This window comes from Eucyclogobius newberryi, unplaced genomic scaffold (genome assembly GCF_026437365.1).
Source record: "Eucyclogobius newberryi isolate DKJ021-1_F unplaced genomic scaffold, fEucNew1.0.hap1 SCAF_6, whole genome shotgun sequence".
Lineage (NCBI taxonomy): Eukaryota > Metazoa > Chordata > Actinopteri > Gobiiformes > Gobiidae > Eucyclogobius > Eucyclogobius newberryi.
This window is the reverse complement of record NW_027316278.1, coordinates 39,512,484-39,539,399: the sequence shown is the minus strand read 5'-3', so window position 1 is coordinate 39,539,399 and position 26,916 is coordinate 39,512,484. Positions and strand designations below refer to the sequence as shown.

At 44.2% G+C, this 26,916-nt stretch overlaps 1 protein-coding gene across 1 annotated transcript in view; it reads left to right on the top strand.

The window, feature by feature from the left end:
* arid3c (AT rich interactive domain 3C (BRIGHT-like)) overlaps nt 1–26,916 on the top strand; it is a 181,541-nt gene that overhangs the window by 46,328 nt on the left and 108,297 nt on the right. Inside the window, exons 3-4 of the mRNA XM_072433920.1 lie at nt 3,713–3,785; nt 25,160–25,343. Coding sequence (XP_072290021.1) covers nt 3,713–3,785; nt 25,160–25,343 — 257 coding nt within the window. The remainder of the gene's footprint in view (nt 1–3,712; nt 3,786–25,159; nt 25,344–26,916) is intronic.

Below are 26,916 nucleotides of genomic sequence, written 5' to 3'. Positions count from 1 at the left end.
CCGCCCCCCCGCGTCTGTGCTCCGCACCCCCGCGTCTGTGCTCCGCCCCCCGTGTCTGTGCTCCGCCCCCCGTGTCTGTGCTCCGCCCTTCCGTGTCTGTCCTCCGCCCCCCGTGTCTGTGCTCCGCCCCACGTGTCTGTGCTCCGCCCCCCGTGTCTGTGCTCCGCCCCCCCGTGTCTGTGCTCCGCCCCCCGTGTCTTTGCTCCGCCCCCCGTGTCTGTGCTCCGCACCCCCGTGTCTGTGCTCCGCCCCCCGTGTCTGTGCTCCGCCCCCCCGTGTGTGTGCTCCGCCCCCCCGTGTCTGTGCTCCGCCCCCCGTGTCTGTGCTCCGCCCCCCCGTGTCTGTGCTCCATCCCCCGTGTCTGTGCTCCGCCCCCCGTGTCTGTGCTCCACCCCCCCGTGTCTGTGCTCCACCCCCCGTGTCTGTGCTCTGGAATGGTGACGACGCCCTCGCCCAAACCACACCCCCGTCTCACCCAGGGCTTTCTTCATATTAGCAGCGTTTGTCGCGCGAAATGACATGGACCTGTTGCTTGTCGATGCCACAGTTATTAAGCATTTTTCCTTCATCTGTGACGCTCTGCTGTGACATTCAGGATCGCACGCCGCAAAACAAAACTAAAGTTTACTGCTGTAAAGTGTGGGCTTTACGGCAGTAAAATGTGGCGATCCATTCATGCATTTTACGGAAGTGAGAAATGTATAGCGCTGATTAAACTAATTTGAGTAAAATTTATATCCGATCAGTGATCGGGGGGCGACGCCCGTTTTCGATCGAGTCTGAAACCACGTGATCAGGTCCGATTTCTCATCACGTGATCGCATCGGGAAATCCCTAATTATAACCAACTCCAATCATCTTTTACTAAAACCCTTCATTAAAATACCACAAAACAAAGAAGAAACACAATCTTTTCTAGATGATCTTATTCATGTTCTATTCCATTGTTGCTCTGTTTTTGTCGTTCTATGTTGTAATCATAATTTGTTTTAAAAAAGGAAAATGACAAATTTGACAGCTCCTCTCAAATGTTCATACAGTATATACATACAGATACATACATGTACATACAGACAGACATGTACATACAGACATGTACATACATGTACAGACATACATGTACAGACATGTACATACATGTACATACAGACATGTACATACATGTACAGACATACATGTACAGACATGTACATACATGTACAGACAGACATGTACATACATACAGACATGTACATACAGACAGACATGTACATACAGACATGTACATACATGTACATACAGACATGTACAGACATGTACATACATGTACAGACATACATGTACAGACATGTACATACATGTACAGACAGACATGTACATACATACAGACATGTACATACAGACAGACATGTACATACAGACATGTACATACATGTACATACAGACATGTACAGACATGTACATACATACAGACATGTACATACAGACAGACATGTACATACATACAGACATGTACATACAGACAGACATGTACATACATGTACATACAGACATGTACAGACAGACATGTACATACATACAGACATGTACATACATACAGACATGTACATACAGACATGTACATACATGTACATACATGTACAGACATGTACATACAGACATGTACATACAGACATGTACAGACATGTACATACAGACATGTACATACATGTACAGACATGTACATACAGACATGTACAGACATGTACAGACAGACATGTACATACATGTACAGACATGTACAGACAGACATGTACATACATGTACAGACAGACATGTACATACAGATACAGACATGTACATACATACTGACATGTACATACAGATACAGACATGTACATACATACTGACATGTACATACAGATACAGACATGTACATACATACAGACATGTACATACATACAGACATGTACATACAGATACAGACATGTACATACATACAGACATGTACATACAGATACAGACATGTACATACATACAGACATGTACATACAGATACATAGAACATCTTGAGATACCAAAACAATTGTCTTATGGCCCCGCCCTAAACCACAAAGGGCGTCAGCCATTTTGGTTCAAACTTGAACCGCTCAAAATCCTTGTATTTTAATAAAATTCTCAGAGGGTTTTTATGGTCACCAAACTAAGGCAGTAACTTGTTCCATCGTGTGTGGACAGTCCTAATGGGGATTTGTGTATTTTGATGAGCTGGACATAACAATGTGTCAATTAAACATCTATCTTTAAAAATGCCCCTACAATGTTAAATTGGGACAAAAACAAGTTTGTCGTGAACAAATGAAATTTGGTACAAACTCTCATTTTGTGATTATGAACAAAAAAGCAAACGTAGACCACAAACATCTCCACTCACATTTGCTTGGCCATGCCTTAAAAAGGTAAAGGGGAAGTAAAAAATGTAGTTTGTTGTAATCCAATGAAATGTGGTACATGTATTGTCTATCTTCAACATGAAGGCAGCCATTTTGAATCAACATGTGCAGATCCACCCCCAGGATTTGAACTTGTCCTTTTCATCTGATGGACACAGACACATCAGCATCAGGACACATCTCAGGTTGTGTTCACCAAACACCATTTTTGAAAACACTTATCCTTGTAAACCTGTTGAACATGAGACCCAATGAGACGTTTGTATATTTTGATGAATTGTACATATTGATATGTGAACTTATTAAATGTATTTAATTGATTATTATTAAATCTATCTTTAAAAATGGCTCACCAGCGCCCCCTGCACAGTTATATTGAAAAACAAGGATCTGCAGTGAGTGCAAGGGCCTTTTATCACTTGCAGTTTTGATGTTCTGTTTTTGCCGTCTCACTGGAGGACTCGAGTCGAGACAGACGAGACAGACGAGACAGAGCACATGGGGACAGTTTTTTGTATTATATTGTGCAGATAATAAACTGCTGTCACAACAAACTCACCGGCTTCTGCGGGTCATTGACATAAATGAGGAGGAAAGACACAGCGGTCACACTAACATGGTCCAAACACAAGCATCACATGAAGAGAAGGGAAAGACATTCAGAAAAAGCTGAGGATGAACCGGAAGAAGTTTCTTGTTTTCTTTGTCTTTAGAAATTTCTCTCAAAACCATTAACTTAAAATGACTAAACATCTTTTTGTTAATCAGCCTCATGATCAGAAAGTATAGAATATAGTGCACCATATCTGTGCGTGTGGTGTGGACATGTCTCGTGTCCTGATCATTGGACAGACTCTTGGACTGATTTATGCTTCTGCTGCTTCACTTCTGACGATATGAATGAATATTTAACGAGCTGACGGCGACTTATTGATTTGCATGAACAGTGTTTTTTCAGAGCAGCTTTTATGAACGACATCAGAGTCTGAAGTGTGTGAGCTGACAGAGCATGTCTTCTGTCCCTGTGTCTGTCCTCGCTGACCTGTCTCTTGTCTCTTCTCTGACCTGTCTCTTGTCTCTTCTCTGACATGTTTCTTGTCTCTTCTCTGACTTGTCTCTTGTCCTTTCTCTGACCTGTCTCTTGACTCCTCTGTCTCTTGTAACCTCTCTATGTCTTGTCTCCTCTCTGTCTCTTGTTCCATCTCTGACCTGTCTCTTGTCTCCTCACTGACTTGTCTCTTTCCTCCTCTCAGGTCCGTCTCTTGTCTCCTCTCTGATCTGTCTCTCTCTTGTGTCCACAGTTGTATGAGCTTGACACCGATGAGAAGCGCAAAGAGTTTCTGGATGATCTGTTTGGATTCATGCAGAAGAGAGGTACACACACACACACACACACACACAAACACACACGCACACACACACAGACACACATACACACACACACACACACACACACATACACACACACAGACACACATATGCACACACACACACACACACAAACACGCACACGCACGCACACGCACACAAACACACACACACACACACGCACACACACACACACACACACACACAGACCCACACACTCTCAAAACGCCACATCAAATACTCAAAACGCAAGATATGTACGGCCATCAATGCTCAGGAAGCGCCACAATTAAGCACCTGCACTTCGCAAATCAAAGGAGGATGTGCAAAGGCCGCCTCCCCCAAGAGCCCCGGCACACCCACAACAGCAAAGAGATGAGGTTCCCCAGAGCACCCGTTTAAGAGCAACCGCACAGAGCACTGCACAATACCACACCTCAATCCGAATGGAGAACCGTCACCTAAAGCTGCCTCTGTCGAGAGCGTCAGACTGGGAAGGAAAGTTCGAGTTTTTGAGTGAGTGACTGACCCTACGGCACCGACCAACAGATACGGATGTACAAACTTGGAGGAGGATGAATAGAATTTAAGCCAGGCAAACATCCTCCACTGACACGTTACGTAGAGCGCTGATGAGCCAACACACTGTGTGTGGACTGGGCCAGCGATGCTGTTGGCTCTACCAGACGCTGAGAAGAACAGGGCAGGAGGGCAAGAGCAGGGTGCAAGAGGGTGCAGGGTGCAAGAGGGTGCAGGGTGCAAGAGGGTGCAGGGTGCAAGAGGGTGCAGGGTGCAAGAGGGTGCAAGGTGCAAGAGGGTGCAGGGTGCAAGAGGGTGCAGGGTGCAAGAGGGTGCAGGGTGCAAGAGGGTGCAGGGTGCAAGAGGGTGCAGGGTGCAAGAGGGTGCAGGGTGCAAGAGGGTGCAAGGTGCAAGAGGGTGCAGGGTGCAAGAGGGTGCAGGGTGCAAGAGGGTGCAGGGTGCAAGAGGGTGCAGGGTGCAAGAGGGTGCAGGGTGCAAGAGGGTGCAAGGTGCAAGAGGGTGCAGGGTGCAAGAGGGTGCAGGGTGCAAGAGGGTGCCTGGTGCAAGAGGGTACAGGGTGCAAGAGGGTGCAGGGTGCAAGAGGGTGCAAGAGGGTGCAGGGTGCAAGAGGGTGCAGGGTGCAAGAGGGTGCAGGGTGCAAGAGGGTACAGGGTGCAAGAGGGTGCAGGGTGCAAGAGGGTGCAGGGTGCAAGAGGGTGCAGGGTACAAGAGGATGCAGGGTGCAAGAGGGTGCAGGGTGCTTTTCTGATTCTAATCTGATTGTGATATATACGACTGAACAGCTCAGTCAGAGCAAATGAGAATCATGATGTCGAAGGAACTGTCCAAGGAGCTCAAGGAGAAAATTGGCCTCCATAATTCTTAAATGGAAGAAGTTTGGGTCGAGCAGAACCCTTCCTAGGCCTGGCCGCCCAGCCAAACTGAGCAATCGAGGGAGAAGAACTTTGGTGAGGGAGGAAAAGGCTCCGGAGATGCAGTGGGAGATGGGACAAAGTTCCACAAAGTCAAGTATGGATGCAGCCCTGCAGTGCCAGACGAAAGCCTCTTCTTAGTGCAAGACATGAAATTCTGCATAGAGTTGGCCAAAAAACACAAGACGGACTCCCAAACTATGAGAAATAAGATTTTCTGGTCTGATGAGACCAAGATTTAACTTTTTGGTTTTAATTCTAAGCGATATGTGTGGAGAAAACCAGGCACTGCTCATCACCTGCCCATTCCCAACAGTGAACCATGGTGGTGGCAGCATCAAGCCATGGGGTGTTTTTCAGCTGCAGGGACAGGACGACTGGTTGTAATTGAAGGAAAGATGAATGCGGTTAAGTGCAGAGATGTCCTCAGGACCTCAGACTGGGCCGTAGGTCCACCTTCCATCAAGACAATGACCCAAAGCACACAGCTAAAAAAACAAACGAGTGGCTTCGTAACAACTCTGTGATCATCCTTGACTGGCCCAACACGAGCCCTGACTTAAACCCAATTGAGCATCGCTGGAGAGACCTTAAAATGACCACCAACGTTCGCCATCCAACCTGACAGAACTAGGTTGGATCTCAAGGATCCCAAATCCAGGTGTGAAAAACGTCATCATATCCAAGAAGACTCATGGCTGTACCAGCTTCTCCTCAATACTTAGCAAAGGGTCTGAATATTTATGACTAGGTGATATTTCAGTTTTTCTTTCATAATACATTTTCAAAACAATCTACATTTAGTTTTTTTCCTGTCAAGATGGGGTGCTGAGCTAATTTTACAATATGTGCTGGGTCAGTTTACCAGGTGACAGTAAAAGTCAGGCATATGCTGACAGTGCTGGTGGTGCAGTGTTTAAAGGCTTTTCATAGCATTAAATATGAAAAGCGGTCCAAACTTACTCTACTTTCCTAATGCATTGACATAACAATTATTCTAACAGTGTATGTTTCTGGTTCTTGCACAATTCAGTGCTTTATAATTTGATTTATTGTTTACTGGGGCAAAACACATAAAAGAGTGTTTTTTAGCTTCTCGTTCCTATTATCTGTTTCATGATAATATACTGTAATGACTGAATTACTGTATTAAAGCTGTGAAATATGCTATTAAAATGCGCACACAGCACTAACACATGCACAACATTCACTAGTTACGGTATATATACGGTCTTCTGTTTCATATTTAAAAAAAAAAAAAATATATATATATATATATATATATATATATATATATATATACATATATCTTATTAGAAAAAACATGAACTAGATGCTTATTTAATCAGTCTTTGTCAGTCTTTTTAAAGGCACAGTCACTTTTAGCTTTGGGAAAATCTGACAATCTTGGTGGTGGTGGTCAGTGATTGTCTGTGAGCATGGGTGTGTGTGTGTGTGTGTGTCTGTGTGTGTGTGTGTGTATGTGTGTGTGTGTGTGTGTGTGTGTGCGCATGCGCGTGCGTGTGTGTGAGAGCGTGTGTGTCTGTGTGCGCGTGCGTGTGTGTGTCTTAGTAATGACATCAGGGTTTGCGGAGGTCGACAGTGCTGTGCATATGGGCAGCTCGATGAAGGATTGATTTTGGGCTTAACAGAGACATTGTCAGATGAAGCAGTCCGTGTGTGTGTGAGTGTGTGTGTGTGTGTGTGTGTGTTTGTGTGTGTGTGTGTGTGTGTGTGTGTGTATGTGTGTGTGTGTGTGTGTGTGTGTGTGTGTGTTTGTGTGTGTGTGTGTGTGTGTGTGTGTATGTGTGTGTGTGTGTGTGTGTGTATGTGTGTGTGTGTGTGTGTGTGTGTGTGTGTTTGTGTGTGTGTGTGTGTGTGTGTGTGTGTGTGAGGTCACTCCTGCTCACCTTCTTCTGCTGATCCCATCACCTGCTGGACAAACTCGCACTGCACACAACACATTTAGAACACTTGCAGAACACATTTAGAACACAGGCAGAACACATTTAGAACACAGGCAGAACACACGCAGAACACAGGCAGAACACAGGCAGAACACATTTAGAACACAGGCAGAACACACGCAGAACACAGGCAGAACACACGCAGAACACACGCAGAACACAGGCAGAACACAGGCAGAACACACGCAGAACACAGGCAGAACACACGCAGAACACAGGCAGAACACACACAGAACACAGGCAGAACACACAGGCAGAACACATGCAGAACACACGCAGAACACAGGCAGAACACACACAGAACACAGGCAGAACACACAGGCAGAACACATGCAGAACACAGGCAGAACACATTTAGAACACAGGCAGAACACACGCAGAACACAGGCAGAACACATTTAGAACACAGGCAGAACACACAGGCAGAACACAGGCAGAACACATTTAGAACACAGGCAGAACACACGCAGAACACAGGCAGAACACACGCAGAACACAGGCAGAACACAGGCAGAACACACGCAGAACACAGGCAGAACACACGCAGAACACAGGCAGAACACAGGCAGAACACACGCAGAACACAGGCAGAACACACACAGAACACAGGCAGAACACAGGCAGAACACACGCAGAACACAGGCAGAACACACACAGAACACAGGCAGAACACATTTAGAACACAGGCAGAACACATGCAGAACACAGGCAGGCATCATAACAGTGTAACATGTGATGACATCATCACAGTGTAACATGTGATGACATCATCACAGTGTAACATGTGATGACATCATCACAGTGTAACATGTGGTGATGTCATCACATCATCACAGTGTAACATGTGATGACATCATCACAGTGTAACATGTGGTGATGTCATCACATCATCACATGTTACACTGTGATGATGTCATCACATTATCACATGTTACACTGTGATGATGTGATGACATCACCACATGTTACACTGTGATGATGTCATCACATGTTACACTGTGATGATGTGATGACATCATCACAGTGTAACATGTGATCATGTGATGACATCATCACAGTGTAACATGTGGTTATGTCATCACATCATCACAGTGTAACATGTGATAATGTGATGACATCATCACAGTGTAACACATTTAGAACACAGGCAAAACACACAGGCAGAACACAGGCAGAACACACGCAGAACACAGGCAGAACACATGCAGAACACAGGCAGAACACATTTAGAACACAGGCAGAACACACGCAGAACACAGGCAGAACACAGGCAGAACACAGGAAGAACACAGGCAGAACACAGGAAGAACACAGGCAGAACACAGGCAGAACACATTTAGAACACAGGCAGAACACACGCAGAACACACGCAGAACACACGCAGAACACACAGCCAGCGTTGGTTGGTCTGATCACCTATATGACATCATCACATTATCACATGTTACACTGTGATGATGTCATCACATTATCACATGTTACACTGTGATGATGTGATGACATCATCACATGTTACACTGTGATGATGTCATCACATCATCACATGTTACACTGTGATGACATCATAACATTATCACATGTTACACTGTCATGATGTCATCACATTATCACATGTTACACTGTGATGATGTCATCACATTATCACATGTTACACTGTGATGTTGTCATCACATGTTACACTGTGATGACATCATCACAGTGTAACATGTGATGACATTGTCACAAAGTGATGACGTCGTCACAAAGGCGCTGGTACAGCTGGCAGCCCGGTGTAAACGCTCTACTCTTTTCTCACACTTTTTTCACACTTATTGTGCTTTATCTTCTATATTTAGTAAAAAAAAAATTCTATTTTACTGTACGATAGGGACACGCGCTAGAATCGTTTTTAATTCAACTATTTTTGACTTTTTTCGGCTGAATATTGAGTGTTTTTCGTCCTGTCGTCGTGATGTACGCTAGCTCTGAGCTAGCCCCCGGCCCCCCCGCGCCCTCCGGCTGCAGCTGACGTACGCCGTGCCGCGGTACACGTTTATATAAAAGAGGAACTTCACGAACAATCGGGACACGCACTGGAATCGCTTTAATTCAACTTGTTTTGACTTTGTTCGGCTGGATTGAGTGTTTTCGTGTCGTCGCGATGTGCCTCGACTCCGTGCCCCCCCGGCCCCCCCGGCCCCCCCGCGCCCCCCGGCCGGCACCGGTGCGTGTTTACACAAAGGAAGAACTCATGAAACTGCGGAGTATCGTCGTCTTAGCCGGAGATCGTCACGTTATCCAGGCGGACATTCTAAGGAAAACGCAAAGTTTGACATGGTCTATAAGAGATCTTCTACTGAGAGTGTTTTTCAAACTTCCTATAAGTGATCTGTTCTTTTCTTCTGTATCTTCCTCTGTATCTACCTGCGTTGCAACAATGAAATTTCCCCATGTGGGACAATAAAGGAATATCTTATCTTATCATGTTACACTGTGATGATGTCATCACATGTTACACTGTGATGATGTCATCACATGATCACATGTTACACTGTGATGATGTCATCACATGATCACATGTTACACTGTGATGATGTCATCACATGTTACACTGTGATGATGTCATCACATCATCACATGTTACACTGTGATGATGTCATCACATGATCACATGTCACACTGTGATGATGTCATCACATGTTACACTGTGATGATGTCATCACATGATCACATGTTACACTGTGATGATGTCATCACATGTTACACTGTGATGATGTCATCACATGATCACATGTTACACTGTGATGATGTCATCACATGTTACACTGTGATGATGTCATCACATGTTACACTGTGATGATGTCATCACATCATCACATGTTACACGGTGATGATGTCATCACCGTGTAACATGTGATGACATCATCACAGTGTAACATGTGTTGACATCATCGTGTAACATGTGATGACATCATCACAGTGTAACATGTGGTGATGTCATCACATCATCACAGTGTAACATGTGATGACATCATCACAGTGTAACATGTGATAATGTGATGACATCATCACAGTGTAACATGTGATGATGTCATCACATCATTACAGTGTAACATGTGATGACATCATCAAATCAAATCAAATCAATTTATTTTTGTAAGGCCCAAAATCACAACAACAGTTGCCTCTGAGGGCCACAGGGAGAAATGAATCAACAATGTCTGTGGTGGTGATGGAGTCAGACAATGTCTGTGGTGGCGAGGGACGATGTCCCAGTGTCCTCTGTCCTTAGACTCTCCTTCTCGGCCAGGAAAAACTACAAAAAAAACCTCTTTGGGAAAAAAGCGTAGAAACATGGAGGAGTTCCAGTGAAGGAGAGATCTCACTCTCACAGACGGACAGACGGACACGAGGGAGACTGGAGCTGGACCCACTCTTCAGGCAGATGAGGGACCGACTGAGGCGAGCTGGACCCACTCTTCAGGCAGAAGAGGGACCGTCGGAGGCGAGCTGGACCCACTCTTCAGGCAGATGAGGGACCGTCGGAGGCGAGCTGGACCCACTCTTCAGGCAGATGAGGGACCGTCGGAGGCAAGCTGGACCCACTCCTCAGGCAGATGAGGGACCGTCCACACAGGGCAGGGACCACTTCACCAGGGGAGGGGCATCTGGGTCCACAGGTCCTCAGGAGTGAGAGAAAGAAAAGAAGGCGGTGAACAATTTGCAAGTGGAATCAAAAAATAAATATTGTTTGATAGCATAAGTAGTCAGAAGAAGAAGAGGATAGTGCTCAAGCTGTCATACTTCCCCCAGCACAGTTACTCCTAGGGCAGCGTAGCTGAAGCTGTGGGTTTATGTTTCTGTTCCTAACTAGTCTGACCATAAGCGATTTCGAAGAGGAACGTTTTAAGCCTGGACTTAAATGAAGAGACTGTGTCAGCATATTTAACATGGTTCGGGAGCTGATTCCATAACACAGGAGCTTGGTAGCTAAACGCTCTGCCTCCTACAGTACTTTTAGAGACTCTTGGGACCACCAGAAGGCCGGCATTCTGAGAGCGAAGAGCTCTGTTTGGATGATATGGTTCTATAGCATCTTTGAGGTAGGATGGGGCCATGTCATTTATGGCTTTGTAGGTCAAGAGTAGAATTTTGAATTTGATTCTGGACTCGACGGGGGAGCCAGTGAAGAGACTCCAGCACCGGCGTAATGTGTTCTCTTCTTTTTGTTCCTGTTAGTAATCTTGCTGCTGCATTTTGAACCAGTTGAAAGCTTTTTATGGAGCTTTTAGGACACGCTGTGAGCAGGAGTTACAGTAGTCTAATCTAGTCGTTACAAATGCATGGATACGTTTTTCGGCATCACTTTTAGGCAGGATTCTTCTGATTTTGGCGATGTTGCGCAAATGGAAATAGGCTGTTTTACAAGCTTGATTTATATGAGCTTTAAATGAGAGCTCCTGATCAAATAAGACTCCAAGGTTTCTTACAGTAGAACTGGAGGCTACACTGACATTGTCCAGTGTGACTATCTGCTCAGATAGAGCGTCTCGTAGATGCTTAGGGCCAAGCACAATGACCTCGGTTTTTTCAGTGTTAAGAAGCAGGTAGTTTAGTGTCATCCAGGTTTTTATCTCCTTCACACAAGTACTAAGTCTGTCTACTTGATCGCTCTGATCAGGTTTCATTGATAAATACAGCTGAGTGTCATCTGCATAGCAGTGGAAGTTAATGCCATGTGACCTGATCATGTTGCCTAATGGCAGCATATAAAGAGTAAACAGAATTGGACCGAGTACCGAACCCTGTGGCACACCGTAAATTACTTTAGAGCTTGGTGAGGAGCTCTGGTTTACATTAACAAATTGGAACCTATCAGATAGATAGGATTTAAACCAGCTGAGGGCTGTTCCTCCAACACCTACATCACATTCTAACCTCTGCAGTAGAATGGTGTGGTCAATGGTGTCAAACGCTGCGCTGAGGTCCAACAGAACCAGGATTGAGACCAGTCCATCGTCAGCGGCTAATAACAAATCATTTGTGACTTTAACTAGTGCAGTTTCAGTGCTGTGGTGGGCTCTGAACCCTGACTGGAAAACTTCAAATAAGTTATTGTCCTGCAGGTGGCGACAAAGCTGTTTTACTACAACTTTTTCAAGGATTTTAGAGACGAAGGGAAGATTTGAAATAGGTCTGTAGTTTACCAATAGGTCGGGATCTAGATTAGGCTTTTTCAGAAGAGGTTTAATGACGTCATGTTTGAAGGACTGTGGAACATAGCCACTTTGGAGTGAAGTATTTATTATATTAAGAATAGGGTCTATAATTAGGGGGAGAATGTCTTTGAGGAGTCTGCTTGGAATGGGCTCTAGGACACAAGTTGAGCTTTTAGAGGACATAATGGCTGAAGTTATCTCTGCTTGATCAACAGCTGTGAACCTTTCTAAGTTTACAGGTGGATTTATATGGGACGTTAGATTTACAGCTTGGGCTAGTTCAGGGCTAATAGCGGGGGTAATTTCATCTAATTTATCTCTGATTGTTTTTATTTTATTGTTAAAAAATAGGAGGAAATCATCAGAGCTGAGTGTAGCTGGGATTGAGGGCTCTACTGCACTGTGACAGTTTGTTAGCCTAGCTACAGTGCTGAAAAGGAATTTAGTGTTACTTTTGTTGACTTCTATTAGATTTGAATAATATCTGGTTTGGGCCTTACGCAGAGCCTGCTTATAGGACAGCAGGCAACTTTTCCATGCTTTTAGGGATTCTTCGGTGTGAGAGCGACGAAATAATCCCTTTAACTTTCTAACTCTTTGTTTATGTGAACGCAGTTCTTGGTTGTACCATGGGGAGGCGCGCTTTGGCCTAATGACCTTCTGTTTTAACGGCGCGACATCATCACAGTGCAACATTAGATGATGTCATCACATCATCACATGTTACACTGTGATGATGTCATCACATGTTACACTGTGATGATGTGATGACATCATTACATGTTACACTGTGATGATGTCATCACATCATCACATGTTACACTGTGATGATGTCATCACAGTGTAACATGTGATGACATCATCACATGTTACACTGTGATGATGTCATCACATCATCACAGTGTAACATGTGATGATGTCATCACATGTTACACTGTGATGATGTGATGATGGAGTCGAACTGAGCTCATCTATAAAACTGATCCTTCAGCCTCCGACACAATAGCTGACCTGCCCCGACACAGCCATAAATAAAGGAGCGCTCGCTGGCAGCCACTTTGAGCGCGGGACAAGCCTCTTCGGAGAGATTTACGAGCCTTCGATATCCGCAGCCTGATGTATGTGTTGGTGCGATTCCCTCAAAGAGATATGGAGCCAAGCGCTTTTGTCAGCCGGGGCTCGTTAGGCTGTACATCATAATGAGGCCAGGGCTCGGGTACAGTGTGCACTGCTGAGGTCGTCACTTTGAGACAATAACATCCCCCTTCCACCTCCATCATATTGACCTGTATTAACTGCACACGGGGGATTGAAAAGATCTTAAGAGTGATGACTGACATGAATGAAGACCCAAAGAGTTGTTCTGTAAAGCCTTCTGAACACCAGATGGTTTTTGGTCCCATTTTAAGCCTGATTTGCCTCGTCACGAGTTCGGGGAGGTGCCTCTTGTGAGAGGTTATTTGTCGTGGCTCTCGTCCTGTTTGTGGGGCCAATTCAAATCTGTCACGTCGTGAGGCTCCAACATGTTACCGGAGGAACTTTACAACAGCCAATCAGAGCTCCATTTTCTAGTGGCAGCTATTTAAATGTAGAAATTATTGGGAATAACCAAGCCAGAGTTTGTGCAAACTTTTTCATTTCATCATGGAGCCAGAGTAACCAATGAATATCAACCATCCATCCATTTTTTTCCACACATTTGAGGCCGGGTCACGGGGGCAGCGGGCTAAGCATGGACTCTCAGACTTTCCTCATCCCAGACACATTCTCCAGCTTCTCCAGGGGGATCCCGAGACGCTCCCAGGTCAGCTGAGAGACATAATCCCTCCAGCGTGTCCTGGGTCTCCCTAGGGTGGCGTCCAGGAGGCATCTGGAACAGAGGCCCGAGCCACGAGCTGGTTCCTCTCAACGTGGAGTTCATCCTGTCCCATCTCTGAGGGAGCGCCCAGCCACTGTGCGGAAGAAACTCACTTCAAGCTCTTGTATCTGCGATCTTGTCCTTTCGATCATTACCCAAAGCTCATGACCATAGGTGAGGTCAGGAACGTAGATTGACCAGCAAATCAAGAGCTTTGCCTTTCAATTCAGTTCCTTCATCTTCCCCTCTGATACGACGACTGCATCACTGCAGCTGCTGGAGGATACTTGAGCTCCAGCCACTTGGGGCAAGGACCCCCCACCCACCTGGAGGGGGCAAGGACCCTCCACCCACCTGGAGGGGGCAAGCCATGGACCAAGGGTCAAGGACCACGGCCTCAGATTTGGATCTGCTGAATATGAATGTCAATTAAAGTGTATTTGTTGAGCGCAATGTTTGCAAAAAGCAACTCAGTGCTTTACAACCAGAAAAACAAATTAAAGCCGAGCTAGCGGCGATAATGGCTCACAACACCCACACAACCGCCTTCCTGCGCGACCGTCTCCCCACACGACCGCCTTCCCGCGTGCAGTGTCGGGGCGATCGCGGTTGGCGGTCGCGCTGGTGGCGAAACCTATCGTTGCCGCTTGCGGCTTTTATTATTATTATTAGGCCCGAGGGCCACAAACTGGCAAGAGGCCTATTAATCTCGTAAGGCCGTGCGAAGCACGGCTGCGAAAGTGCGCACGTAGTGCGCACGAAATCGAGCGCGAAGCGCTCGCCCACTTCCAAACACTCACTAACGCACTCCTTCACTCATGCACTCCCCGTGCATACTAATTAGTAGTAGGAAAATGGAACATTACCGTTGTAAACGGGCGAAGCCCGTGCAAAAGTGCGCACTAAACGAGCACTTTACATTGAGATGACGAGCGCGAAGCGGTCGTCATCCCCATATAAAGCACTCATTTGCGCTAAGTAGCTCACGAATACGTTCCCCATCTCTTGCATGTTCCGTGCATATAAGCATGTAATGCAAAAATTGAACATTATTACTGTATAGAGGGCCAAAAACACAAAGTGGGCGGAGCCCACTCAAAATTAACGAAAGTACCCGTCAGTGACCAGGGACCCACACCATGAGGTAGGAAAGCGCAAGCGCTTTCCGAAAATGTATAGTTTATGATATTTGAAAAATGGGAAACATTGTTTTCGCATCGGAATATTTAGGCCCGAGCCCCAGCAGGGCGGAGGGCCTGTTGCTCCCGCAACGCTGCCGAAGGCAGCGTAGCAACTGTCTGACCAAACATGCGGGCGCAAACATGCGGGCGCAGCCCGCATGTTTGCTACCCCGTCGCCCCTGGCAAGTACAGTGAACTAGCCCATGCCGAAGGCATGGATCATGCATAATTACTCCTGCTATGACAGAAATAGTCAACAATTAGTGAATGGGCGTAGCCCATTCACTAATTGTTGACAACAGCAGCGCGAAGCGCTGCATTCCTCCAAAAACCCTCCTGGCATCGTCCCGTACGCGAGAATCCATGCCGCAGGCATGGGCCATGCTTGTATCTGCTCAAATCAATGGAAGTCTATGGGGAGTGGGCGGGGCATCCCGACGGAATAGGGAGTGACGAGCGCGTAAGCGCTCGTAATGATGATTCCACCCCATGGCGGCATCGGGAAGGCTTAGAGCTTTCAAACAATGTATAATTTGTTGTTATAGTGGAAACGGCTATATTGTTTTTGCTAAAAATATTATTATTTTTATTATTTTTCTTGTTCTTCTGCTTTTTGAGCTCTAATTTGACCCCCTGAACATGCTCAAAAACTCACCAAACTTTACCCAAAATTCAAAATCGGCGAAAAATTTGTTTTTTCTGGGCCATTTTTTTTTTCGTTAAAAAATGGCGCGACAGCGCCACCGACAAAAGTCAAAATACATTGCGCCTATGGGAGACGCCCCGAGGTCAACTTTGTCGTAGAGCTACGAAATTCAGAACACGCATTCCTCTTGTGAGGACAAAAAACAAATATTATTGTGGCCACGCCCCCAGAATTACCCTATGCCCGCCATCTTCCTTTGAAAATGAAAACACGCTGAGTTAGCCATTTTGTTCACGTCAAACTTTGACGAACTCCTCCTAGGGCGTTTTGCCCACTGACTTCAAAATCGGCGTACGTCCTCTGGACAAGTGGGGCATCTAAAGTTATCCAATTTTTTGAGATATCTTTTACGGTCTGTATGCGGCGCAGCCGCAAAGTTGGACAACTTATTTTGGGATATTGCAGATCTAAAAATTGTTCCCATTTGATCAAAACAAGTCCGATTAGGACCAAATTTGAAACAGTTGTTCAACTTTCTAGTTTGGACCAGTTTATGATGACAAAATTGAAATGGGCGCGATAGCGCCCCCTACAGAGTGACCTTTAAATTAACATTGAAGGTCAAAAATTAGTTTTACCAAAATTTTCTAAACTTTACCCAAAATTCTATTTTGGCGTCGCGATCAAAAAAGCCAATCAGACAAATGCCTTAATTGTTACGGCGTAGTCGTAGCGATGACATAAACCTCCCATGTTATCCCTATGGGAAAACCGCTAAATCTCTCGAATATCCACATTTTTATGTTTTACACTTTAACGAAGTCCTCCTAGTGCGTTTTGCCCACCGACCTCAAAATCGGTGTACGTCCTCTAGACAAGTGGGGCATCTAAAGTTATCCAAATTTTAAGGATAGCTTTTACGGTCTCTGTGCGACGGAGCCGCAAACGTTTCCCAGAATTCTGACTATTTTGGCCTTCAGAGTTTTTCCAAATGACATGATATTTTGAACAAAATTCTAATTTGCCATCCTGATCACAAAAGTATGAGAGCCAAAGTCATATTTTGTACGGCGTAACCGTAGCGATGACAGAAACATCCCATGTTATCCTTATGGGAAAATCATAGAATTGCTCAAATCACCACATTTTTACGCTTCACACTTTAACGAACTCCTCCTAGGGCGATTGTCCGATCAAGTTCATATTTGGAGAATATCATCTACACAAGCGGGGCATCAAAACTTATCCATATTTTGATTCTAAGTGCTACAGTCTCTGTGTGGCGGACCCGCAAATATATGTCAGAAATGGGAAAACAGCGAAATCTCTGAAATGTTCACATTTACGCTTCACACTTTAATGAACTCCTCTGTGGGCAATAGCTCGATCAAGCTCATATTTGGGGAAAATCATCTACACAAGCGGGGCATCAAAAGTTATCCATATTTTTATTCCAAGTGCTACGGTCTCTGTGCGGCGGCGCAGCAAATTTGACTGACACTTGTGTTCATTTGCACTGGATTGGCCATGTCCAATGTGTCGCCGTCTGTCAAGTTCTTTTTTTATTCAACACACAATAAGGGCGCCATCTTTATCAAGTCGAAAGCGCAGAGTCGGAAGGCCGGCGGCCCGCGAGGGCCGTTGGATGCCGCTTGCGGCTTTAATATTCTTTCTTCTTCTTCTTCTCGGGACCAACCCCCCTATTTTTCACCCAGTGAACATTGACGAAAAGTCACAAAAATGTTCACACCTTCACATCCCAATGTAAAGTGCTCGTTTAGTGCGAACTTTTGCACGGGCTTCGCCCGTTTACAACGGTAATGTTCCATTTTCCTACAACTAATTAGTATGCACGGGGCGTGCATGAGTGGAGGAGTGCGTTAGTGAGTGTTTGGAAGTGGGCGAGCGCTTCGCGCTCGATTTCGTGCGCACTACGTGCGCACTTTCGCAGCCGTGCTTCGCACGGCCTTACGAGATTAATAGGCCTCTCGCCAGCTTGTGGCGCTCGGGCCTAAATATAGCCGCAAGCGGCAATGATCGGCCCTCGCCACGCCGCCGCCACGCCGCAAGAGGAGGGGGCGCTAACGCGCCCCAATTGTCCTTTTATTACGCCTACTGCTGAATCTGTGACGCTGTCACATCTTCTCCCCTTTGTTTTACCATCAAAAAGCTATTTTATTTTGAATTCTTGGCAAAATGTGCGGCTTTGCCGCACAGACACCGTGACTCTTTGAATGAAAATGTGGATAACTTTTGATGGTCCACCCCTGAAGATGAGTGTCACCAAATTTCAGGTTAATAGGGCTGACGCCCTGGGAGGAGTTTGTGAAAGTCTAAAGTGTAAACATGTTCTGGCCCCATTGGAATAACATGGGAGGTTTCGGTCATCGTTACGGCAACGCCATAACAATTATGACATGGGTCTCATTGACTTTTTTGATGGGGATGCTAAAATTGAGTTGTGTGTCAAATTTCATATAATTTCGCAAAACTAAACATTTAACCTCCATATAAAATCTGTAGGGGGCGCTGTGGCGCCAAATGAATTTATTTCACTTCAAGTAGGTTTAGGGCAAAGAGTTTAACAACTGATTCTAATTTGACGCAATTCGGACTTTATCTGCGCAAACGGCAGACATTTTAAATATGGGAGATTTCTGAAATTCTAGCTACAGTTTGCGGCTTCGCCGCACAGAGACCGTGAGAGGTATCAATGTAATTTGGATAACTTTTGATGTCCCACTCCTCAGTAGCATTTTCACCAAATTTCAGCTTTTTAGGGCCAACGCCCTGGGAGGAGTTCGTAAAAGTACGACGTTTGGAAAAACTCCGAAGTCATGTTTAGCCATTTTTGAAGCAATATGGCCGACATTTGGTTCGGGGGACGGCGTTGCCGTAATAATATTTTTTACTTCTCTTGTCACCATCTACCTCTGCGCCAAATTTCATGATTCTACGATCAGATTTTTTTTGGGTCATTTCCCATCTCTCAATGCATTTTTGGTACATTTGGTGGCGCTGACGCGCCAATTTTTTTTATTTTAGAAAAGGGAAATAGCCAGAATGTAACTAAAATTTCAGAAATCTCCCATATTTAAAATTTCTGCCGTTTGCGCAGATAAAGTCCGAATTGCGTCAAATTAGAATCAGTTGTTAAACTCTTTGCCCTAAACCTACTTGAAGTGAAATAAATTCATTTGGCGCCACAGCGCCCCCTACAGATTTTATATGGAGGTTAAATGTTTAGTTTTGCGAAATTATATGAAATTTGACACACAACTCAATTTTAGCATCCCCATCAAAAAAGTCAATGAGACCCATGTCATAATTGTTATGGCGTTGCCGTAACGATGACCGAAACCTCCCATGTTATTCCAATGGGGCCAGAACATGTTTACACTTTAGACTTTCACAAACTCCTCCCAGGGCGTCAGCCCTATTAACCTGAAATTTGGTGAGACTCATCTTCAGGTGTCGACCATCAAAAGTTATCCACATTTTCATTCAAAGAGTCACGGTGTCTGTGCGGCAAAGCCGCACATTTTGCCAAGAATTCAAAATAAAATTGCTTTTTGATGGTAAAACAAAGGGGAGAACATGTGACAGCGTCACAGATTCAGCAGTAGGCGTGATAAAAGGACAATTGGGGCTCGTTAGCGCCCCCTCCTCTTGCGGCGTGGCGGCGGTGTGGCGGCGGCGTGGCGAGGGCCGATCATTGCCGCTTGCGGCTATATTTATTATTATTTTTCTTGTTCTTCATCGCTTTGAGCTCTAATTTGACCCCCTGAACATGCTCAAAAACTCACCAAACTTTGCCCAAAATTCAGAATCTGCGAAAAATTTAGTTTTTTCTGGGCCATTTTTTTTTTCCATTAAAAATGGCGCGACAGCGCCACCGACAAAAGTCAAAATACATTGCGCCTATGGGAGACGCCCCGAGGTCAACTTTGTCGTAGAGCTACGAAATTCAGAACACGCATTCCTCTTGTGAGGACAAAAAACAAACATATTATTGTGGCCACGCCCCCAGACTTACCCTATGGCCGCCATCTTCCTTTGAAAATGAAAACACCCTAAGTTAGCCATTTTGTTCACGTCAAACTTTGACGAACTCCTCCTAAGGCGTTTTGCCCACTGACTTCAAAATCGTTGTACGTCCTCTGAACAAGTGGGGCATCTAAAGTTATAACAAATTTTGAGATACCTTTTACGGTCTACGTGCGGCGCAGCCACAAAGTTGGACAACTTATTTTGGGATATTGCTAATCTAAAAATTGCTCCCATTTGATCAAAACGAGTCCGATTTGGCCAAATTTGAATCAGTTGTTAAACTATCCAGTTTGGACCAGTTTAGGATGACAAAATTGAAATGGGCGCGATAGCGCCCCCTACAGAGTGACCTTTGAATTAACATTGAAGGTCAAAAATTAGTTTTACCAAAACGTTCTAAACTTTACCCAAAATTCTATTTGGCCATCCCGATCAAAAAAGCCAATGAGACAAATGCCTTAATTTTTACGGCGTAGTCTTAGCGATGACAGAAACCTCCCATGTTATCCCTATGGGAAAACCGCAAAATCTCTCAAATTGCCACATTTTTATGTTTTACACTTTAACAAACTCCTCCTAGTGCGTTTTGCCCACCGACTTCTAAATCGGTGTACGTCCTCTAGACAAGTGGGGCATCTAAAGTTATCCAAATTTTAAGGATAACTTTTACGGTTTCTGTGCGACGGAGCCGCAAACGTTTCCCAGAATTCTGACTATTTGGCCTTCAGAGTGGCCTATAAACAATAGAGTTTTTCCAAATGACATGACATTTTGCACACAATTCTCATTTGCCATCCCCAAAATAAAAGTATGTGAGCCAAAGTCATATTTTGTACAGCGTAGCCGTAGCGATGACAGAAACATCCCATGTTATCCCTATGGGGAAACCGCAAAATCTCTAAAATGACCACATTTTTACACTTCACACTTTAACGAACTCCTCCTAGGGCGAAAGCCCGATCAAGTTGATATTTGGGGAGAATCATCTACACAAACGGGGCATCAAAACTTATCCATATTTTGATTTTAAGTAATAGGGTCTCTGTGCGGTAGAGCCGCAAATATTTGTCACAAATGGGAAAAACGCCAAATCCTTGAAATGTTCACATTTACGCTTCACATTTTAACAAACTCCTCTGTGGGCAATAGCTCGATCAAGCTCATATTTGGGGAAAATCATCTACACAAGCGGGGCATCAAAAGTTATCCATATTTTTATTCCAAGTGTCACGGTCTCTGTGCGCTGGAGCCGCACATTCGACCGATATTTGTGTTCATTTGCACTGGTTAAGCACAGTATTGTACATGTCCAATGTGTCGCTGTCTTAGTTCTTAGACAATGAGGGCGTTAGCGCCATCTCTGTAAAATGCAGAGAGCAGAGTCGGAAGGCCAGCGGCCCGCGAGGGCCGTTGGATGCCGCTTGCGGCTTTAATTCTTTCTTCTTCTTTCTTTCTTTCTTCTCGGGACCAACCCCCCTTTTTTTCACCCAGTGAACATTGACGAAAAGTCACAAAAATTAGCACACCTCTAAAAATCGTGCCTCTCTACATTCTGGCTATTTCCCTTTTCTAAAATAAAAAAAAATTGGCGCGTCAGCGCCCCCAAATGTACCAGAAATGCATTAAGAGATAGGAAATGACCCAAAAAAAATCTGATCGTAGAATCATGAAATTTGGCGCAGAGGTAGATGGTGACAAGAGAAGTAAAAAATATTATCACGGAAACGCCGTCCACCCAACCAAATGACGGCCATATTGGTTCAAAAATGGCTAAGCAGAACTCGGGAGTTTTTCCAAACGTCGTACTTTTATGAACTCCTCCCAGGGCGTTGGCTCTAAAAAGCTGAAATTTGGTGAAAATGCTACTGAGGAGTGGGACATCAAAAGTTATTCAAATTACATTGATACCTGTCACGGTCTCTGTGCGGCGAAGCCGCAAACTTTAGCTAGAATTTCAGAAATCTCCCAAATTTTGCATTTCTGCCGTTTGCGCAGATAAAGTCCGAATTGCGTCAAATTAGAATCAGTTGTTAAACTCTTTAAGCTAAACGTACTTGAAGTGAAATAAATTAATTTGGCACCACAGCGCCCCCTACAGATTTTATATGGAGGTTAAATGTTTAGTTTTGCGAAATTATATGAAATTTTGGCCCCATTAAAAAAGTCAATGAGACCCATGTCATAATTGTTATGGTTTTGCCGTAGCGATGACCAAAACCTCCCATGTTATTCCAATGGGGAAATCGCCAGAACATGTTTACACTTTAGACTTTCACGAACTCCTCTTAGGGCGTTAGCCCTATTAACCTGAAATTTGGTGAGACTCATCTTCAGGGGTGAACCGTCAAAAGGTATTCACATTTTTATTCAAAGAGTCACGGTGTTTTGCCAAGAATTAAAAGAAAATAGCTTTTTGATTCAGCAGTAGGCGTAATAAAAGGACAATTGGGGCACGTTAGCGCCCCCTCCTCTTGCGGCGTGGCGGCGGTGTGGCGGCGGCGTGGCGAGGGCCGATCATTGCCGCTTGCGGCTATATTTATTATTATTATTATTTACTAATGTTTCATTTGGTCTGTGCGATGTTTGTGTGGAATGTCATGTCTGATTTGAACAAATCTTCCTACGGGTACAAATAAAGTAACCTTGAACCTTTTAGAAATCAAACTTTATGAATGATAAAGTAAAGATAATGTGACATGAACAGATTTTATATTAAGTTAACATTTTTGGGGGCACAATTAGAATTATAATTACTTATTTTTGGCATCAGAAATTGTGGTCGTCTGGCTTAAAACAAACTGATTCATGAGCAGCAGATTGTAAAATGTAATATACCGCCTGTACTTGCCTCAGTATGTTTTTTTAGGAGTAGATTTGTGTTGAGTGGATAAAGGTAAAGTTGTGAAGGTTCTTCAGTAAGTCCTCTTCAAAGTGCTTTTAGGTGAAACAATGAGGCAGCCATTCTTTGAGACTATCCTCCTTTTTTCTCGTGTATAATGTATATATTTGTGTGAGTGTGGCTCTGTAATTACTACTTGTAATTGACTCTCCCCCTCCTCCTTCCGGCCCTGACAATAGCCGGGGCTTCCCTTGTATGGGCCCTGTGAGCTTGTTTGCACTATATATCTGCATGCATCGATTGCTCTTATGGCCAATCCAATGGGCACAATGGAACTCTATCAGCAAAATGCGGGTTAATTATCTGGGGTCAAGTGCAGAGATAGTCATCGCGCTGCTTTACGGCCGCTCATTACAGTCTGAATACAAATGGTGACGTGGGCAAGGCCCTTATTTCGCTAATCAGGGGCATAAAACACTGTCTGCGTCTCCATCATCCATCACAGCTCTCACATGTACACTTTAGACTGGTGCTGTGCAGAGCCAGGGATAAAAAGGAAGATTCTGATGAATAAACTTTTTTTTGTAACTCATTTTTGTATACATCATCAGAAATATATATCTAAAGCATGCTGTGCACACAGGCCAGGCTCCATGTGCAGCCCTAATGCAATTTACTGCATGTCCTCACTCCTCTCTACTTCCCATTTCAGCTGTCCTCTTTAATAAAGCCTAAGTGTCAAAAAAGAAGAATAAAAAAACCTTAATTCACTTGTTTATACACGTAGCCAGGATTTCTATGGGGGGATTCTTTTTGTGTCAAGGTGGACCTTTTTAGTATGATGAGGTAGATAAAACATTATATATGTATACATGTAAGTTATCACAAAAAAAAAAAAAAAAAAATACACATATACAGTAATTTCACACAGAAACTACAACAGTGATTGCACACATTTTCATACTGACAAAATGCAAACTTATATTTTAATGCAGACTAATATCAAATAATAATTTCCTTGCAATTTTGTATTTAAGACAAAAGTAAGATCCGCCCTTGTTTACATTTATTTCCAAGAAAATAACTTGTGAAACTTGCCAGAAACTTTCTTGATATTTGGCAGAAATTTGAACATGGATACACAGCTTTGGGCTGCCCTCTTTCTCTCCCTTTCTCTCTGTTCCTTCCTTCCCATAGTTACATCTGATGTGGACCAGTATCAAGTATCAACCCGGTTTTAGCGAAAACGAAACTAGGTAATTTTTGCACACGGTAACCGTGTTTGGTTTTGTGCTCGCTTCTGATTGGTCCTCCTGGCTGGTGAGGCTCACTACCTCTAATATCTGTGGTCCCTCAAGTGAAAAATGATACAAAATATTGAAAGTTACTGCTATAGACGGACCTTTTCGGCCCCTGGCTACGGGCCTGAGCTTCAAGTGGATTTGGTTCCAAGCACACAACTGATGAAGCAAATTTTGAAAGATGGAAACACAAATTTTAGTCTCATGAACGCTTGAAGTGAATTAAAACCCACGTAACAACAGACCAGCACTAAGCGCCACCGGACACAGATGAAGAGCAAAGACAAAATGATCCACACATAATTCCATCCTTCAAGTGTTTGGAATTACCAAGTTTGTGAATTGCCTCAGTTAAAAGTACAATTTAGGTCAGATTTTTGTGATATCATCTGTCTCTGGACCCAGGACCTGAACATGGACAAAACCAAAACATTCCTAAAAGCACCAGGGCTCAGTCGAAACGTGGCTGTTCTGGTAATAACCTGACCTAGATCAAACCAATGCAGGCGTTCTCATGGTTGCATGGTCGCTATATGTATATGTATGCTATAACTAAATCTGCATATGAACAGTTTGACATTTTACCCTCACATTTCTGAATTGAAACACAGAATGTTGAGAGTCCATCAGACTCTATTGCCCCAGTGCTGCAACCACCTCATCCTTCACACCCTAACGACTTTGGAGCCGTAAAATGACACAAGCTCAATACCCCTGAAGTCTCCTCTCTCCATAATCCTGACATGCTTGTGCGGAGAAAAAGTTGAGTTGAGTTGTTAGCCGAGCTGTCATGGCACGGCTTCAAATAAATGACCATCGGTGGCCAGGCGTATTGACGAGGCTGGGCCAGTTAATAGCATTGATCCTGGGCCTGTGTGTGTGTTGGCAGGGACCCCTGTGAATCGGATTCCCATCATGGCCAAGCAGGTGCTGGACCTCTACATGCTCTACAAGCTGGTCACCGAGAAAGGCGGATTAGTGGAAGTCATCAATAAAAAGATTTGGAGGGAGATCACCAAAGGCCTGAACCTGCCCACTTCCATCACCAGCGCTGCCTTCACGCTCCGGACACAGTGAGTACCTGCAAGCAAATGGACCGAACATTGTTTTTCTCCCCTTTACATTTTGATGTCGTGATTATCTATATTAGAAACAATATTCATTGCAGTTGGATCACATTTTGAAAGGTGAAGAGCTGAATATTTCTGTGTCTTCTAAAATGGGATTTTGCTTTCAAGTGTTTGAAATGTGCACTGTGAATCCAAATCTGGATGTAGATATATACAATGCAAATCTAATCATTTCATGTTCCAAAATAAGGAGTAGGATTGTGTATTTGTGTCTTGTGGAGAACAGAGGTCATTTTCATTCAATGAGGACTTTTGAGAGCTGCTCAGTGTTGATACTTCAAAAAAAAGCCCTTCAACTTTCCAACTGAGTTGTAAAACCATTGGCTCTGTCCCAATACCTGCACTTGCACACCGAGCTGAAGAGTGCAGGGTGCCCCAATTCTTTAGATCTGCATTTCACTTCAGGCTTTGCTCCACACTAGCTTGGGTGGTGGAGACTTGATGCCCACAGTGTATTTCATTGTATTGTTTTCAATGGGCGCAGTGCTTGTACAGTCATTTAACAGCCAGAGCGAACAGGAAATATTGGAAAGTAAGTCTGAACAGACAACAAAACTGTAAAAAAAAATTCTCATTTGTCTGTGGCCAATTTAGCAAATGTGACCGGCCGTATGAAACCCAGTTACATGTCTACCCGGAGACATTTTGAGTTATTCACAGATTCTGAAAGTGTGAATTCAAAGCTTTCCAATGATGTCTCACTCATGTAGATCTGATAATATTTGAGTAAGTTGTGGTCATTTGAACGTATACAACTCTCAAACCCATTCACTGAGAAAACGGCTTCCAAAGTTTCTCACCGGAGTGAGCCCAGAGTCACAGGGGGGCTCATTTGCATCTCATTGAGATAAGCCCTCCCCCCTGTCACACTGACACCACCTCCCCCTACAGCTGTCACTGAAGACTCAAGAGGAGTGTTGTTATTGATGGTAACTGGACTTGAATCAGAATTAGAAGTTACTATATTAAAATGGAAATACTTGGATTACAAAAGGCCCTGAATAGAATCAAAGAATCAGAATCAGAATAGGGTTCATTGCATTTGTCGAGAAACATAATTCACAGGTGATTCAGTGCACCATCAATGGTGCACTGAATGATTCAACACAAACAACAAAAAGATAAGATAAAATAGCCTTTAATGTTACAACGCAGTAGATACAGGGGGAAAGGACAGATAACTTATAGGAAGTTTAAAAAACACTCTTAATAGAAGAACTCTTATAAACAGATGCCAGGGCCAGGTATACGAACTGCAACGGGTCCATGGCTTTGAATATATGAGATATGAGATAATAGATATGATATGTACACCACCAGAGTCCAATTACATCAGAGATCACATCCTCATCCTCTTCTACGTCTGTGCACTCTTCTGTGCTGTGACTCTCGGCTCTTGGCATCAAAGCTGTAAACAAATAACAGGACATTTAAGAAATGGCTAACTATTTCACATAAAACACTCATTAACTATTTTTTTTTTTTAACACAATGTGAGAGTTTCAATATAAATACC